General features: G+C 46.7%; 1 protein-coding gene across 4 annotated transcripts in view; it reads right to left on the minus strand.

The window, feature by feature from the left end:
- Positions 1-19,792, minus strand: part of GBF1 (golgi brefeldin A resistant guanine nucleotide exchange factor 1) — a 2,365,494-nt gene that overhangs the window by 1,450,897 nt on the left and 894,805 nt on the right. For all 4 annotated transcript variants that reach the window (XM_078643218.1, XM_078643217.1, XM_078643220.1 and 1 more), the window contains exon 14: positions 11,265-11,459. In XM_078643218.1, coding sequence (XP_078499344.1) covers positions 11,265-11,459 — 195 coding nt within the window. The remainder of the gene's footprint in view (positions 1-11,264; positions 11,460-19,792) is intronic.

Raw genomic sequence — 19,792 nt, forward strand, 5'->3', positions numbered from 1 at the left:
TGGCGTGATGCACCAGTAGGATGCAGGAGGCCATCAGCCCCAGAAGCCGCAGCGTCAACCTGACCGAAACACGGGATAACGGCTGAAAGATGGGAATCAGAGCCTGAACATCTCGCACCCGCTGTTCGGGTGGATAAACCCAAAACCGCGCTGAGTCCAGAACCGCTCTGATGAAGAGGAGCTGCTGAGACGGGCACAGATGTGACTTCGGCACATTGATGGAGAACCCCAGCTGGTGCAGGAGGTCTGCCGTAGTCTGGAGGTGGCTGACGACTGTCTGGGGCGAGCCCGCCTTCAACAACCAGTCGTCGAGGTAGGGGAAGACTGAAACCCCTAACCTGTACAGATGAGCTGCGACCACCGCCATCACCTTTGTGAACACCCATGGGGAGCTGGTAAGGCCGAAGGGGAGCACGGTAAACTGAAAGTGCTCGTGGCCAACCATGAACCGCAGGTAGCGCCGGTGGGCAGGCAGGACGGGGATATGAAAGTAAGCGTCCTGCAAGTCCAACGCTACCATCCAGTCTCCTGGGTCCAGGGCAGCTAGGACCTGAGCCAGTGTCAGCATCTTGAACTTCCCCTTCCGGAGGAAGCCGTTGACGTTCCTTAGGTCCAAGATAGGGCGTAGGCCCCCTTTGCCCTTCTTGGGTACCAGAAAGTAGTGGGAGTAGCAACCACACCCTACTTCTGGCCCAGGAACGCGCTTGATGGCCCCCTTGGCCAAGAGGGCCGTAACTTCCTCCTGCAGAAGTCGCAAATGATCCCCCGATACACGGTGGTTCTGCGGTGGCATGGCTGGATGAGTCGCCTCGAAGGGGAGGGAGTAGCCCCTTCGGACGATTTGCAGCACCCACCTGTCCGATGTGACAGTGCGCCAGTGGAGGAGGTGATGGCGAACCCTGCCCCCCACTGGCGTCCAATGGGCCTGAAAGCACGGACTAGGAGGGTTTTGAGGCGGATGCTGCGGGGGAAGGTGTGGACTGACCTCGCCGTTGCCCCCGACCGCCTGGACGGCGGTTCCCACGGCCGCCACCGCGTTGGGTATTGCCCTGCGGAGCGTGGCTGGCGGCGCGTGTGGGCGCACCCCTTCCATGGCCACGAAAGGAGTGAAAGGCAGCCGATTGCTGGCGCTGGCCCAAGAGGCCCAAGGACTTGGCCGTAGCCCTGGAGTCCTTAAAGCGCTCAAGCGCATGGTCTGCCTTGTCGCCAAAGAGGCGACGGCCATCGAACGGCATGTCCATGAGTGTGCTCTGGACATCTGCCGAGAAGTTGGCAGACCTCAGCCAGGCGTGGCGTCTGACCGCCACCGTCGTTGCCATCACTCTACCTAGCGAGTCGGTGGTATCCAGCCCACACCGGATGGAATACTTGGCTGCATCCCGGCCCTCCACAAGGGCTTGGCCGAGTTTGGCCCGCACCTCCAACGGACACTCTGGCAGCACCTCCGCTACCTTATCCCACACAGAGTGGGTGTAACATCCCAAGAGGCAGGCGGTGTTGGAAGACCGCAGGCCCAGACTAAGGGATGAGAAGATCTTCTTCCCATACCGGTTATACCTCTTGGATTCCCTGTCCGGCGGGGCCGACGGGAATGCGGTCTGGGAATTGGAGGCCTGGATGACCAGGCTCTCGGGGGTAGGGTGGGAGGACAGGAAACATGGGTCACCCGGGGCTGGGCGGTGGCGTCTGGCCACGTTCCTATCTACGGGCGAACCCGTAGCGGGCTTGGACCAAGTGCCCAGAAGAACGTCGGTCAAGGCCTCATTAAAGGGCAGCAGAGGCTCGGCCGAGCTTGACTGCGGTTTAAGGACCTCAGTGAGGAGGTTAGTCCTCACGGCCGCGACGGGGAGCTCAAGGCCCAAGGCCTTGGCAGCCGTCATTAGCACCACACTATGTTGCCCCCTCCTCCGAAGGCACGGTAGGAGGGGAGACATAACCAGTGTCTGGAGAGGTGTCCAGGCCACTGGCCTCCCCAAGGTCTCCTGTCCAGTCCTCATGAGACTGACACTCTCTGGTCAGAGGGTCCTCAGACACCTCCCAGTCCTCTTCATCACCCATCTCCTGAAACTCAGGGTTCTCAACTAATGGGGCCTGTTCATAGAAGTGAAACTCTCCAAACGACGTCTGGAGCGGCGCCCATCGGGGCTGTCCCGGCGCCGGAACAGGAACGAAGGTGGAACCGGGGACGGCGCCGCCCGAGGACGGCGCCAGAGGCGACACCCGAGGGTCCGACGCCGGGGAGGTCGTAAGGTCCACCGGCGACGAACCAGATCCCGAAGGAGGTCCAGCGGCGTCCTGCAGCGCCGGAACAACTGAACCCCTCGGTGCCGGGCCCGAAGGCGCCGGCGGCGTCGGGATAACGGGAACCTGCGGCGCCGGGGCCGAAGCACCCAACGGCGTCGGGGCAGATCCCCCCCGACCCGCTAGGGGTCCCAGACGGGTCCGCCGGGCCCGTAGGCGCTGCGGAGCCCGTCGGAGGAGAGAGTTTCCTCATGACCATGAGGAAGCGCTCGACCTCCTCCGGCGTCGCGTTGAGCCCAGGGACCGTAGGGTATGGGGCTGGACGCGGCGCCCGCGACTCCGTCGGAGCCGCGTGGGTGGTGTCACCCGAACCCCCGGCCGCATCGCGTGAGCGTCGGGGGGAGTCCGAAGAGCGATGACGCCGCTTGGACTTCTTGTGCCGCTTACCTGACGACGACTTCGACCCGGAGGAGTGCGGCCTACTCTCAGAACTGTGGTGGCTCCGAGCCCGCGACCTGTCCCTCGACCTCCCATGGGATCGGGACCTCTCACGGCGCGGGACCGACTGCCGGAGCTCGAGCCGCCTGCGGGACCGCTCCCGCCAGGCTTTCGAAGACAGGGCCCGGCAGTCGGAGCAGGCCTTGTGGTCGTGGTCGACGCCGAGACAAGATAAACACAGGCGGTGAGGATCCGTGACAGACATCAGGCAGTCGCAATCATCGCAGTGCTTAAAGCCGGGCATCCCTATGGCACCGTCGGAGTCGAAAGACTTCGAGAACAATCAAAAGTGATCAAAAAGTTAGTAAAAAAATTACTAGGGTTACTGCTTTTTCCAGATCTGCGCTTGCTGGCGCGGAAAAAAGAAGAACTGACGTCAGCACGCGGAGGCGGCGTCTAAGTACTCCGACGACGTCATCACGGCGCCCACGACGCCGTCGACGGACGCGGAGCCACAGACGACGCCTACAGACGCGCAAGGGTACTGCTACGCAAAAATTTTCGGATCCAGTCTGACGCCTGGGGATATTCTAAGGTAAGGAATCTAATACTAACGTGTCTCTTTCAGATGCACATTATATTAAGATGATGATACGGAGCATGCGCGATTTGACCCAGCCCCTATTTAACTTCGGTCGAAGATGGCGCAGTTTTTCGAAACTTCGGATGAGGAAGCACTGTTGCCATCGCTGTATCTGACCAAGGTGAGCAGACACTGTGCCGCTAACCCTTTAAGTTGGGCTATTACCCACGCGTTATAAATGTGGACTACTATATTTTTACTTAATCGGGGATTTGCGGTTCTTGGGCATGTACCTTATAAACCTATGCGCTCTACATTCATGCTACTCTATTATGGCTGTTTTTATTTTAGATGGCATTGTGTGCAGTAATATGGCACATTTCCCTACATTTTCGGGCACTTTTCATCTGGAGTAGCCCTGTTGTTTGTTTCCAATGCACAAACACTTACATTAACCATTCACGTTGGGCTTACGTTAACCATATACATTGGGCTATTGCACATGTGCTATAAATGTGAACTATTTTATTATTGTGTTTTCTGGGACTTGGGGACCTTGGGCATGTACGTTAAAAACATATGCGTTCTACCCTCATACTGCTCCATTATGGCTGGTTTTATTTTAGATGATATGATGTGCAGTTACAAGGCACATTTCCCGACACATTCCGGCACTTCGCAATTGTAGTGCACATATGCGTCTCTAGGGATGCTAATTTTGGGATATTGAGATTGTTTGTAGGCCTGTTCTATGTGTAATGGTGGACGCTGCACTTGAATCACTAAAGTGTGGGTATATGTCACTCTCTACAATAGGATACTGGCCGCTACAATTGCCACCAGAAATGCGGGATGCTGATTGAAATACTCAACCCATGAACACTTTATAATTTATATTGAGGTAAGACAACTTCTAAGATTCTTAGACTGCGAGATTGTACAGGCATATTGATTAGATCAGGATACTCTCTCTCTTGCAATTATGTATTGTATATAGATATATGTCTCTTTGGAACAAAATTGCTTAGAATTATGGTCCTTTGATGCTCGTTAATAACATTGATGTTTGGACGCAAGATTGATTTGATGTGAGAAGCGCGTAATGATAACACATGTCCTTCCTCTATTTGGACTTTACAGTTTCCCGGACTGTAGGTTGTTCATCAAAGCTGTAGAATGTGCAAGCACACTATCATTATTATTGAGGTAAGACACTGTCCTGAGAGTTACTCTGGTTTTGTGGCCCTGTGGGGGTGCATTTGGGTGCTCACCTATGATATGGTTGCTATTTTTCTTGCCCCATCCAATTGAAAGCTAATATTCTACTGACTTCCTCATTAGATCGTATGATATCTTCTAGCTTATATGGCCTAAGAGAACCTTGTTTGAAGTACACAGGCGGATCGTGCCTGGATTGAAATAGCCTAGGTAAGAATCCTAGTCTGTCTTGTCTGACTACTTTCTGTTTGACTTCCTTTGATTGGGATGGTTATCAAATTTTAGTGCACAGCCATATATCTATATGCACGTCGACACTGGTACAAAAGTCGTTGGTCACTATTGTTTAATACCGCTTCGCTCGTGGTCAGCTTTCTGTCCAACCTTATATTTTCTTTGTTTCTTCTCTTTTTCGCTTTTTTCTCTCTTTGTTAATTCACCTGTGTGTGCCCTCTCTGAATCACGCTTTTAAATATGTACAGTGTACTGAATCTAGATTTATACTGCACTTAACTGATGGACTGTCCATATTGGGGTGTTTTTATGAGTTGTGTGTCAAGTTAAAATCATTGCGACACCTTTTTGATTGTCTAAATGTATACAGCAGTGTTTTGTATTTGACAATGTTTATGTACAGTATTTTTTTTTAGAACATATTTTATTAATATTTTATCACCATACAGACCAACATTTAAATCACATCACCCATATCTATCAAATATGTCTCCATAGTTCCTCCCAATTAATCCCTTGGTTCCCTTCCCTCCCGCTTCACTCAGTGTGGGCACATTCCAAAAATACATAGCACAGCATAGTTCCAGCTATAAGGACATCATTTGCTACACAGTTCGCATACCAATAATCACATGTACGTTTCCTCATATATTAACCCTCACCCTCTCTTTGCGAATCTAGCAGAGCCTGTACCAGTACCTCCCAAGCTCTCGCCAATTCCAGAACCTTTTCATTATCTGTTCGCTTGGCCTGTTGAAATCTAATGATGCTCTCACTGCTAGCCCATGTACATAGTTCTGCCCTCCATCGCTTACTTGATGGACCTTCTTTTGACTTCCAGTGCCAGGTTATCTCCCGTTTTGCCAATAGTAACCCCAAATCAATGAATTTGCTCTTTATTTTGGTTTTAGTAGTGTGTGGATACCAATGCAACAAGCATGTAGCCATATCGTAGTCTAAATGTCTATCCGTTATGTCGTTCAGGAGTTCCCCTACCTCCACCCAGTATCGCCCCAAGATCAGGCAGTTCCACAGCATATGCTCCAGTTCCATGCCCTGTGCTAAACATCTAGGGCACGCCGCATCATGCACCTGGAAATATGTCCGGATCTTCCCTGGGGTCAAATAAGCTCGGTGTAGTATGAAAAATTGCACTTGCTGGAATCGGGCATTCTTGTTCCCCTTCCATGTTCTCCTAAGAATGTGGCCCCATGCTGCATCTGGTATTGGCCGGCCTATATTCACCTCCCATTTCAATTTCAGATCCTCTAATGGTCGCAGTCCCTCATGTAACATCCTAGACTGGAGACATGTGACTGCTCTAAAAGTCCCTGCGGCCATTAAGACATATTGGCAAGCCATCGTAGTCACCGGTTCCGTCTGCCCTCCTTTCCAGTGTTTCCTAATTGCCGCTATTACCGCTGCATGAAACAGGAAGCCACCTTCTGGGATGCCATAACTCTCCTGTATCGCCTGAAAGGGTAGCAGTCCCCCCTCGTCGTACAAATTCCCTACCATTTGGAGTCCTAGCTGTTCCCATTCCATGAGGGAAGTCCAGTCCCCACCATGTGGTAGTGCTGTCAGCATTCCCAATAGGATTTCCGGTGCATAGGGGTACACTACCCCCGCCCTACGCTGACTCCTGTTCCAACACAACCTCAGGGTTCTCTCTTCCACTGTTAAGTCCCGCAAGTCAAGTTTTTGTTGTAGGACTATATACGATAAGACATGCTTTTGTATCCCTGTGCCTCGCAGATGCTCAGGACCCCGAAATTCCACCTCAACGCCCTGTGTAAGAACCAGCAGCTGCGCTGCTAAATAATAAAGCTCAAAGTCAGGAACCGCCTTCCGTTTTCGGCCTCATCAATGTTGCCAGCGCTACACGCCTCCGTCCATTCTCCCACAGACACCCAATAGCCAACGTCCTGAGTTCTTTGAACATGCGCGGAGGGATCCAGATTGGCAGGGTTTTGAAATAATAGAGCAGCCTAGGCAAAGCTACCATTTTAAGTAGGGCCACTCTCCCCACTACCGAGAGGGGGAGTGTCGACCAGAATGCCATGCTCCCCTTCAAGGCACTGATACTGTAGTGTAGTTCCTATATTCCCAATAGGCTCTGCGCATTGGAATAACAAACGGCAGTTTAGACGTAGGACTGAGGTTATCTAGGTCTCTACTGAATATGTTAGACTTAATTATGAATGCCAGCTAGCTCAGAGGTCACTAGAAGCGTTCTCGAATGAACAGGAAGGAGTTAACTTTCCTGATTAGACAAGAAGGGATTAGTTTCTGACAACCGCATAAACATGACAACTTTGCTCCCCCCAGAATAAGGAGAATATCTCCAGAGTTGTGTGAAAACAACAGACCGCTATTTTACTCAGTCAATCGTGCATGCTTAGTTTCACCAGGAGTGCAGAGAAATAGAGAGGCGGGCGTTTTCAATAAAAGTTGTTATTTATTGAGCAGTCTTCTTTCTCAGGCAAGAGATGCGAGCTGCCACAATTGCAATACTTATCATGAAGTACAGTAAAAGGAGTATTATAAAATAATACTGTAAAAGCATTGATATGGTTTCTGAGCCATATGATACTTTAAAACGGATAAAATATATACATACATAAAATCATTGACTAAACGTACTCAACTGTTGCTTCTAAGATACGCCTACCCCGGTGTTCCTGACCTAAGCCCAATACGTGGGAAGGAGTAAGTAAGTTGCAGTTTAAGTTAAGTTTGTTTTTGCCAAGAATCTGAATCAAGAATTCTCTAAGGTTCTAATCAGCTCCGTACCTTGGTTATAGAATGAAGGAGGTCTTGTATCTCTCTCTCTCAGGACTCGATCTCCCAGCAACCCGCAAGGGTGACTGGAAACACCGGAGCTGGATTTCTCGGCTGGAGAAAAGACAGCGTCTCTCTCTCAGTGCATCAAATGGGAGGGTCGGCTTCCTTCGGCACTCGCATCAGCTGGGCATCGGGCAAGTAGATAGCCGCTCTGCTCCAAACCACCGTGTGTTTGCCTAAGGCAACGTCGGTATATTTATACCTGGAAGGTGCCGAGTCTGACGTAAGGTTGGACATAAGACATCACTAAGAACGTACAGTTCTTTCTGGACTCCAGGAGTTCTTGTACAAATCAAAACAAAAGCAGGGGGATTTCCCGGGCTGCTGGAGGCTTGGTTTGTTTAAAGAACGCGTTGTACTTTCTAGGAGACTATGGGAGTAGCCTTGCCGTATTTGGACTGCATTGGCTATGCCCAAATATGGACTTGATTCTTATGCCTTTATAAGGATATGATATGTTATAACCACATAAGGGCATGAATCGGGACTATTTAAATAGGGTCCTAGATACATTCACAACAATTAAGCGCCCCACATTCCCTTCCAGCATATCTGTTGTGTCGTGATAAATTCGAACCCCGAGATAGGTGAGACACGTCGGCTCCCATTTTATTTCCTTAGGCAGTGGCGGCGGATGCGCACACGGCCGTACCGGAAAGAGGCATGTCTTGCCCAGGTTTACCCTCAGGCCCGACAGTTCTCCAAATCGTGATAGCATTGATACTGCTCCCTGTAATGCCTCCTCTGTGTCCTCCAAAAACAGGAGCAAATCATCTGCATAAATGATATATACTGTGGCACGCCATTTAACCATAGCCCCTCAAATATTTGTCCTGATCTTGCTTTTACTGCAAGGGGCTCAATCGCTAGAGCAAATAACAGAGGAGATAAGGAACACCCCTCTCTCGTCCCCCGCAGCACTGGATACTGGGTGAATATCACCGCCCCCAATCTCACTCTAGCCTTCGCTGAAGAATACAATACCCTCGTCCAAGTCCCAAACTGCTCTCCCAAGCCGAATCGCTCCAGCACCCTGTGGAGGAATGCCCATTCTAGGCTATCGAAAGCCTTTTCTATATCAACGGACAGGACCGCCGGTAATTGTAAATCATGATGGTTGCCTCCCATAACCCTCACTAACCTGCGTATATTCGAAGATGTATTCCTAGTTGGAATAAACCCCGCCTGATCCATATGCACCAGCGTGGTCATATGAGGCAGTAATCGGGTTGCCAATATCCGGCTCAGAATTTTGTAGTCCGTTGTCAACATAGATAATGGTCTATAAGAGGACACATCTGTATCGTCCCGTCCTGGTTTGAGGAGGGGAATAATCAGCGCCTCTTGCATCGACGCGGGCAAGTGGCCCAACTCCCTGGCTTCTGTGAACACCTCTAGCAATCGTGGCGCCAAAATGTCCACATATTGTGCATCAAATTCTATGGGTAGGCCGTCCACTCCTGGTGTCTTATTCCGGACCATGTGTTTGATTGCGCTCCGGATCTCTGTCAGTGTTATATCTTTCTCCAATAGCCCTGCTTGTTCCTCTACTAGTCGCGGAAGCGGGACCTCTGCTAAGTACTCATCTATTTCTGTTTCTTCCACTCCCAAGCTACACTTGTACAGGGATTCATAATAGGTTAAGAACCGTGACAGTACCCTGTCCGGCGAATAAACCATATCCCCAGCGGCTGTCTATACTCATGACTGGGCCCCCTCTCAGAACTGGATCCGCCAACCGTGCCAGCAGCGTTCCTACCTTGTTCCCTTTCGCGTGAACCTTTACCATGTAGCTCTTGTGATCAAATCCTCGCAATCGCTCTATCTCTGCAGCTGACGCTTCCTTTGCCTCTAGTAGCTTCGCCTGCAGTATCGGTTGTTCTGGTCTTTGTTTCTCTATCTCCCTCAGGTTTCCCTCCGCTTTTGCTACGTCATTTAACACCACTTTCCTCACCCCTGAGCATTTACTAATACAAAGCCCTCGTAGCACCACTTTAAAGGCATCCCATTCTACCGCTCTAGTAGAGGCTGTCCCTTGATTTTCTTCAAAATAGCGTTCGATGCCCTCTCTCACCTCTGCTTGGAAAACATGGTCCTCCAACCTCTCCGGACGGAGCCGCCAGGTAGGTATTGAAGATCTTGTCCGCAGCCAATTAAGAGACAACATCTGCGGTTTATGGTTGGATATGGTCCTAGCTAGATACTCAGAGTGTACCGCCATATGGGCTATTGAGTGAGAGCATAGGATCGCGTGTATCCTAACATGGAGCTCATGTAAAGCCGAAAAAAAGGAATAATCCCTATCTCGAGGGTGGTGTCTGCGCCATACATCGGCTAGCCCCCATCTGTCCTGCCAATCTGCCGGGGATCGGGCACGGAGCTCCGAGCTCACACCGCCTCACCCATCGTCGCCCAAGCCACGCCCCTATGTTTATGTACAGTATGTAGTCTTTATTTCTTTTTAGTTTTGTCTTGTAATCTATGATGTTTTTATACATATGTCAAGTGTGGCTTAGTTGTTTGTGGCGTTCAGTCAGTCAATGTTATTGATCACGTCTGCATTGTCTTTAGATATATTTATTTATATTGTATATCCCTTTCTATGCTCATGACGGCTCCACGCAGTCATGAGCCACGCACGGGCGGCGTGTGCTCATGACGGCGTGGAGCCGTCATGCAACTGCCGCTCGCCTACGCGGCACTAATTCCCCGCCTGTACGGGCGAATTAGTGAGTGGCGGGGCCATGACGGCTCCACGCCGTCATGAGCACACGCCGCCCGTGACTCATGATGGCGTGGAGCTGCGCCGTCATGAGTAAGGGAGCGCCACACCCACCCCCTAGCCCCGCCCGCGCCACGGCCGAATTCGCGCTGCGGCGAAAAGGTTAAATTAGTGTTCTTGTTTTATGTTCATTGTGATTTAGGAGTTGTTTTTGTATATATGTTCTTTCAGCCCTGATGAAGTTCCAGCTGTGGAACGAAATGTGTTGGCTGATGTCCAAATTTTAACTTCAACGACAATAAAGATATTTTTGATAAACTTGAAGCTTACTGACTTTCTTCTGGTGCACCTTCCCTTTCGCATAAAATCTATCACTACGTGTTTCTTTCAGATTGTATAGTCTACATTAACCAAAGGTACAGACATATAATATTAAAATTCTGAAAGGTTGTTTCTTTTTTTAGGGTTGTCCAATAGAGTGGCAGCTATTCATTTGTTTTTGTTTTTTGCTATCAAAAATAAAATAGTTCACAACTGGCAATTAAATGTCTTAATGAAGAGATTTGTGAGGAGATATAGTCCTGGCCTTTCCTCACCTTCAAGGGGCAATGTCAATGTCTTTCACTCCACTCTTGAGTGATTCTACCACAAATCAACTCCAATCAACCAACCTTAGTTTATTCAACTTTACAAAACAATATTACTAAAGACTCATTTCAATCTAATGCTTGCCATTGCCATTCAATATTTCTGTTAATTTTATTTCTAGATTTGTATTGCTCATGCTACCTTAGACAAAGTCATAATATTACGATCATACGCCTTTCAAGAACAAAATAATTCCGTTTCTCAAAGCCCTCATCCCCAGTCTATAAATATCTACTTAATTCTGTCTTTTTTTCATTCTGAATGTTTGCTTTTCAAAGGGTCACATAGATAGTATTGTATTAACATGTCAGAGATAAAATTGTATTTCTTAAGTACCTTAGAAAGCAGTTTGGTAAGGTCTTCAAAAAGACTGGAGCAGTAGTAATCACAGTCGTAATTTATATAGAGTTCTGTAACAAAACTAGGTATTCTCCAGAGCTGTACAATGGCCTGGAGAGCCATTTCCTTCATCTCATAAGGCATCTTAGGGTTCTCAACAGTGATAATGTCCATCAGTTTCTTCACATACATCTAAGACAGAAAACAACAGTTCAACTATAAATAAAAGGTCCGGTAGAATGGCCAACAATAGTTCAGTGTTTAATGACAACAAACGTAAAAGAAAAAGTTATTTATTTGAAGACCTAATCCTCCATTATAGGTATTCTCTATGAATTCATAAAGAGTATTTGTAGAATAAGTAACAAAAATCAAATATTTTAATTTGCAAAATTATTTAAATAATCTACACAAATGTGTTTGGGAGATTACATTTTCAGTACCTTTCATTTTCAAAAAGTAACAAGTTCATATTTAATTATTTATTATTTTAGGGACAACATAGTAAAACCGCATCTTAAAATGTAAAAAGAAAAGGAAATTTGTGCTCCGACATTTAGTTGGTCATCAAAGTGAACACTGGCAGAACCACATTAAATATCCTAGAAGATGGCAAATTCTTTTGTGCCTTGAAGAGCCGGTTACGCAGCTAGTTTTAAGACAAGTATCCCAAAAATCTCCAAAGAGATCCCCATTTAGACTAGGCTTCTTTTTCACATGGCAGTAGGTGTGAGGTTTCTGAAATGGCATAAAAATGTTTATTTGACAGAAGGATTTCCAGCTTGATAGACTAATATTTAAATATTTGAATCTACAAAATATCAAATGTGGGATGTCAGAAGTAGAGTAATAATTTGGAAGGGGGGGTACGTCTAAAACTTAATAAACATTATCTGGTTAGGTCACTACATAATTCTAGGAGAATCTTTGCTCAACCTCTGATAGACTCAGCACAAGAAATTAAGCAAATCCCTACAGAAATGTGTCAAAAGTTCAAGCAGTAATGAAGGTGGATGCCAATATGTTGAAGTGCAGAATAGTATACCACTGCCCTGTCTGCAGTTGCAAACAGCTAATGAGTAAGTAATTATTCTGGTGTCTGCAGCGTGGTCCAGCCAGTCAATTTTCTAACATCCTCTTACTTCAGAGTGCTGCACGTAACCCGGTCATTGCTCAAATTGAGAATCTGGTTCCAGAGGAGCTAGCTTTGATCCACCTTGGCCTCAAAAAGGTCAGAACAGCAGCAATCTGTCATCATTCAACTAGAGCTCTATAACTAACCCAGGTAAAGCACATAGCTGTAGAATGGCCTGCATATCCCTTTCCTTTATCTCACAAGCTACAGAAAATTGTATTTTATTTTAACTTGCCCCACATAAGGAAAATATAGTTTTACTTACAGAGTGGAAGCATAAAACATTGTTCACTGGTGATTGAGGACTGACTGAGAAGTAAAGGTTACTTAACTTCAGTAACGTTATGTCTTGTAGAGACACAGTCTAGCCGCAGATTTGTTAACTTTTGAATTCTCCCCAGCCACCAGTCTGGATCTGGACATTTTTCAGCAGAACCTCTGCACGCCAGTGGACAACGTTGTACGCCCCCACAAAGACATCGACTTCGGTGATGATGTCAGTGGAGCCATTTAAGTCCCCTCCGGTGCGCGGTCGCCAGTTTCTTCTGTGAAACCTTCTGCACCAGAACAAGGAGCCACTACAGAAAACTGGCTATGGAAGCAGTGTGCCAAAAAGACCTAAAATCTTTCAAACAATAATAAAGAAGAAACATCAAATACCAGACCTGTTTTTAAAGAAAACCCCAAAAGAATCAACAAAACATAGGACATCGTGAAACCCTGGGCCTTGGTGAATAACCCTCCTGTAAGGGAAGAAACCGGTACACTCTATAGTCCATTTATCAACGGTAATGAATGGCATGATAATAGCAAAATAAAACCTATAAAAACAACACCAAGCTGTTTGTTAAATCACATAATTACGTGACTTATTGATACCGGCAATACAAAGTGTGATGATGCCAAACAAAGACTTTCAAAGAAAGAACAAATAAATCCATACTGCCCACTGGTGTCCAAACCACTGTGAAAGAGAAAACACCCCCGCCCTACCGACCACACACATTTGGAAATGGATGATTAGGCAACATCCAAGCAAAACCTATGTGGCCAGGCCAAGAGGTCTGTTAAGCCCCAACATAAGTTGAGATAGTGATCGTCGGTATATAAAACCAGAACTGAAAAAGGTATAACTTTTACTTCAATGGTCATTCATAGAGTGTGGAGGATGAGCAGGGACTTAATGAATCTGCGGCTAGACTGCCTCTACCAGATATTACGTTACTGAAGGTAAGTAACTTTTGCATCGGATAGAGAAATCTAGCCACAGATTCCTTAACTTCTGAATTAAATACCATAGCTATACCCCCCTTGGAGGACGGTATTCGAACTAATCCTACAAAAGTTCTCAAAGAAAACCAGCCGATCAAAACTAACAACTGGCCAGATGTACGTAGGAATAGCATAACAAGAGCTTGGCTCAACAGAATCCATGATCACTGTCACAGAATATATCAATCATTCATAAACAACCCAAAAGCCCCAAGAGAATCGGCCCTACAAGGAGAAAAAATCCCCAAAGAACCATCTGTCAGTTATCAGACATTAACCTCTATCCCCCATGGGGAAGGAAAACTTGTTGACCAAAAGGGTCGAGTGCAAGACAAAAGTCATGTAATAGAAATTCTTCACAACAATAAAGCAATATCAGAGAAAGAACTGCCCTGATGAAATCCCCCAAAAAGTCTCTCAGAACTCATTACATTATACCAAGATGAATGAACACCAAAATAAAGATGAACAATATCTCCATGATAAAGAAAATTTTGTTTGAACTAAATGACCACTTTAAGATTACATAATGCACTGCAAAGAGAGTGAATGTACACTAATAGGTTTGAATTTAATATTGATATTCATCAATTATGCCAGTCGTAATTTTATTTTTTTCCTCACAAAGGTCTGTCACCTGGACATATACATAATATATATAAAATTGTATCACAATAGACTCCGAGTGGTCTGACAACACAAAGCATCGCTGGCCCACACTTACTGCAGGACCACAGGTATCTACAAAGCCTGCGCCTGCATTGCCTTCAGTGTCATGGTCCGAAAGTCTGAACAGGACTACAAGCAAAAATACCAAGGCAAGTAAAAGAGTTAAAGGGAACAGACCATTAGTATCAAAACATTAATTAAGGAAAAAAATAAATATTAAAAGGAAATATATAAAATCATTTTTAGCAACAAGCGTATGCACCAACACCTGTGATACGAAACACAAGTAGATCACAAGTCCGCCTTAAGAAATAACAGCCAATATTTCCTAAGTAACTGTAAAACGCAGAGAAAATAGATCCATACCTAAAAAGACATGTAACATATAACCTCCAGACAGATGCAAAAAGCATTGTGGGATAATGACAAAAAGAGCTTCTTATAAGCCAAAAAACTCCAACCATAAATTGCATGACCGAAACAAGTAAGGAAAAAACTGTAGCTAGAAGTCTCCATCAGACTGTTTCAGACACTACCTATCACACAGCATAAGATACAGAGTTCACCCTAAATGAATTACATATCCCCTCCACAGAGGAGAGGGCAACTAATTTGTGTCTTCCAAAGAATGCACCATAAACTTTTTTCAATTTTCCAAAAAGTGAAGCACATATAATAAAAATGTAGATATGTAGGGTTCTCAAAAAGAGAAAACAACCTGCACCATAAGACACATAGTCCAAGAGGACGTTAATAAAGGATGAACCACAAGAACCTGCATTCAAAACAATACAAAACGTAGGCCTTGAATCGGTCAGCGACATAATAAATATGCACATCACAAGAGAAGTAAGTACATACTACGCTGATTACTATAATGAGTAAAGACAAGAGTGTGCCCCTATACCAGACTTACCACTGGCATACCAACATGTCCCTATGAGAGAAAACGAAAGGTTGAAACCATTGCACATTTTAGCATATTGAACTGCTTCTTAGAAGCTTGCGTCAGAAAATCTCCCATACAAGACATGTCTCTTGACAAGAACATCTTGAGCACAAAGCTCATCCCCAGAGGTCGAGGGACAAAGAGAAACCTCCATATGTCATCTAAATCAATACCAGCCTAAAAAAGCGAGAAAACAAATGGTACTGTGAATAATACATCTGCACTCAGGACACCAAGTGGTCAAACCAACAAAGGACATGTAAAATGCCCTATCAAAGCTTGCTCGCTTATAAAGAACTAGCCTGCATCTCAAGTATAAAGACAAGTTGTGATGACAATTGTGTTTCATGCTAACACAGGTACCCAGAGCATAGAATTTTTGGATATAGAAATTAAAGTGTCTAACTCTAAACTGGAGGTGGTTCTTTACGTAAAACAGCCAGTGAGAAATACTCTCTTACACTTCACCAGTTACCACCATAAGAGTAAATAAGAAAGTATAGCCATGGGCCAATTTTTGCGCCTGAGGGCGTAACTGTACCAATCTCAAAGTTATGATGTCAGAGCTGTAACAATTAAGACAAAATTCATCAACCGTGGCTATCCCAGACGATTAGTCCGCGAAGCATATAAAAGAGCACTTTTTTTGATCGGGACCATCTGTTACAAACCTCAGAACACATTCGGTCTACAATGAAAAAATATGTCAAATAATCAATGCCCAGTGGCACATTCTGAATGCGAATAATGAAACTAATACCACCCTCCCACGCCCGATGTGTGCACACAGAGGGAACAAGAACTTAAGAGATCTGGTGGTACATTCACGGATGCAAACCAGAGCTCCATTTATACAAAAAACCATATGTGTACAAAATGCAATGAAGGGTAATCAATAATGTTCACACTGCAAAGCATGCAATGGAGCGTTGGTTACTGACTCGTATACATACAACCATAAACAAATTAAATTGAAGACTTTCACGCAGATGGTTAACAGAGCACCGCTCAGCCACAAGAAGCTCCTTTAGTCAAATATTATATGGAGAATGGCCACACCCCAGATGACATAAGGTGCGACGATCGAGAACAGACCTGGTCTAGATACAGAAGAAGTAAGGAAACGCAGAGAAGTGTTTTGGATTTTTGTTCTAAATACTCGCACCCAAGGCTTAAACCTATAAATACAATGGGATCAAGCAATTCACTATAATAATGGTGAAGTGTCCCCTTTATTATCGTAGTACATCCGTCAGTTGTTTATATCCGAATATGTTCCACCTTATCCATCATTTTCAATTATCCCCACATATTCCATCTTGATACACTTAGGCTCTATTTACAGTATCTTTTGGTTGAAAGTGGTAAATTTACCGATATTCGGCGCATCTCTTAGTTTGACATCAGTGGTAATGCTCTAACATTTGTTGTGTAAACAGCTCACTACAAAGTGATTATATCTTCTTGGCCATTTAGATTTACTTTCTTGCTTTTAGTACCGGGCTAGTGTTAGCTGTTTGAAACATATTGTACGTATCTTCTCTTTGTCATATAGACCTATTCAAATGTTATTCCCCTATTAAAGGGCCACATCTCTTGTTATCAACTTAGTCATCATCTTTAGCCCATGAGATATGGGTCATTACACAGCTTAACCCCTGTCCGATATGGCTGCCTTTTCTTGGACAGGTCAGTTACTAAGCAATCTGCTTGATAGAATTTTCAAGCATTCATCTAAATAGTGGGTTGCCCATTAACTGAGTATTACATTATAGGGTTGTTGGAACTTTAAACTATTATCTTTAAGTAGTGACTTCTAATTTTCTGTTATCATTTCCATATACCTCGTTAATAACGTGCACGCGGACGCCAGAACGCCAGTCTTCCACCGCGAGCCGAGCCAGCTGAGTCAGCCGAGCCAGCTAAGCAGCACCAACTGAGTCGGACCCCGCACCTTGCACCCCCGCTAGAGCCAGAGCTCCGGACAGTACAGGAGGGCCTTGGTGCTCGTCCCCGCGGACTGGCTCCCGACCCTCGGCTCTCGGCCCCTCCGGCTCTCGGCTTCCAGCACCCGGCTTCAGGCATCGAGGCGCTGAGGAGAGAAAAACCCCTGGGTGGGTGGTGCTGTGGATAGGACGGCAACCAGGGGGAGCCAACATCACCAGCAGCGAGCAGCGGAGGGTCGCGGGGGCGCCCCGTTGCTGGACTCCTCGCCTCGCGTTCTCTGCGCTGCAAGGCAGAGGGAAGCGTTCCACGCTAGACTGGAAACCATGCCCAGCATTGCCCCGCCGCCGAAAAGGCCGTCAAAGCGAACATAGAGCGAACATAGAGCCGGAGGGAGTAAGCTGGAGCAGGCAGGCAGGCAGAAAAAAATGCCGCAAAGCCTGCAGGCGGCTCTTCAGTGGCTCTCTAGCGCTTTCGTGGCGAGGCCCCCTGCAACGGCTCTGAAGGGACGGATGCTGGCAGGCGCTGCACCAGCAGATCGAAAAAGGAGGTGGATTACTGGAGCCTGAAGGTTGGTGCAAGCGCAGCGCAGGGAGGGGGGTCAAGCATTGCTAGTAGCTAGCAGATCTTCTGGCACCTGCACCAGCTAACTAACTTGCTGCATGTGGCCCTCCCCCTCTTCATCCCCGTTACAGCACCTAGCATCAGCACCTGCATTTAGCACCCGCCTCGATTCCAGTATCTCGAGCTCTGACCCCTGAGCTCTGAGCACCAAGTCGAGTATAAGCAGTATAAGCAGGCCAGGGCAGGATCAAGCAGGAGCACCAGGAGTAGCTAGGAGCACCAAGAGACGTGGTAGTAGAGGCAGAGGCGGCGGAAGTGCCAGAAGTGGAAAAGGAGCCCGAGACACTCTCAACTAGCCCTCAGCTTGCCTAGCTAGTCTAGCTAGCCGTTCCTTTTGCACAAGTTACACACGCTCCCTTACTCATCATTTATACACACTCTCAGCCTTACCTCAGCTTTATCTGCTCAGTTCACTACTCCCGGCCGGATTCATCAGTCTTAATTGGACCCTGCTAGACCCCATAAGACTCAACCACCGATCCCGGGGGGTCAGGGACATAGGAATTGTGCATCAGTGTGTCCCCACTCGGACACGGATAAGGGAGAGCTTCAAGGAAAGGATAAGGGCAAGTTTTCACCTGAATGCTGAACTTGCCGGTCATCTTCTAACCCTTGCCGTTTGGAGCCACTAAGGACTAAGCATTACTGAAAACCTGGGCCCAACATCTCCGCTTCATCAAGCCCAAATTGGAACAATGAGATCTGGCAAAGAAAGAAAGTATACTGCACCCAAACGTAGGAAGTCCAGGCAACTAGACGCAGCTGGGGTTCAGGTCTCCGTTAAGCACACATCAAAACCCCAAAAACCTAAGAGCCTAACTTTACGGGACTACTTTAGAAAGTCTCCATCAAAAACAACAGAACTAACACAACTATTAGAGCAACACCCGCAAACCTTGGAAGCAACAACTCTTTCAACTTCTGGCTATTTAGGGTTTGACCTTAAAGTACCACTGCAAAACTGGGTGTTTAACACAATCCCAACAAAAGAGCCGCCAGGGGTTTACACTTTTGGGTCTACCCGCACCAACCTCAAAATGGAAAATTCCCAAAACGTTCCTCTACAATCAGAGAAGCCTCTCACCCCTCTGGTAGACGACAACGGGGCAGTCCCCCCACCGCAACCGCAGCCGGAAGACATCATGGGTTTAACTGAGGCCTCCCCCTTGCTGCCACAACTCCTACACCCCCAACTTAAGCCATCCACAGGCCGTCCACAGCAAATAACGACGGCGGAAATCCACGGACAAGTTGGCCCAGTACAATGCAACGGCAGTTACTCCTCTTTAGATTCGCTTACTTCGCCAATAACAAAAATATTAACAGCACCAACAGACTCAAGCCCTTTATTCAAGCTATTTCCGGCCTCTGGCCTCACAAGGACTCCATGTCATAGTCAACCAGTGCAGACGGCAGCAAATGATCAGCCCATGTCGGATCTGTCCCTTTTCCTTAAGATTTCCTCAGAATCCCCAAGCCCGAGTATCACCCTGGAAGGCAAATCCAACGTAGAAGAGGACACTAAGACCGGTGTTTGGCCTCAACTACTGCAGACCCTTCGACAAACCGTGACTGCACTTAATTATCATTCAGTTAAACTAGAGGTGCAAGTCGATTTATTAAACACCCTGGCACTCTTCACGTCAGGGATCGACGGCAAATTAGACCAACTGAACTCGTTAATTCTAAGGGCACAAGCATCTGCGAACTTTGTTCAACCAACATGCTGCTGTTCTCCAATCATTGACTCCCTCTCCCTGCTCCCAGATTGCCTTTCCACTGTCATCAGGGAAGTAAAGCAGCTGAGAGGAGGACACATGCCAGTCAAACTGCAACCCACCAAACACCAAGAACAGGACAAACCACGGGAGGACTGTGGAAACAAAAGTATAGCGACAAAGGAAGAAGAGGCGGGAATTACAGGATCATTTA

Source organism: Lissotriton helveticus, chromosome 5_1, assembly GCF_964261635.1.
Source record: "Lissotriton helveticus chromosome 5_1, aLisHel1.1, whole genome shotgun sequence".
Classification (NCBI taxonomy): Eukaryota; Metazoa; Chordata; class Amphibia; order Caudata; family Salamandridae; genus Lissotriton; species Lissotriton helveticus.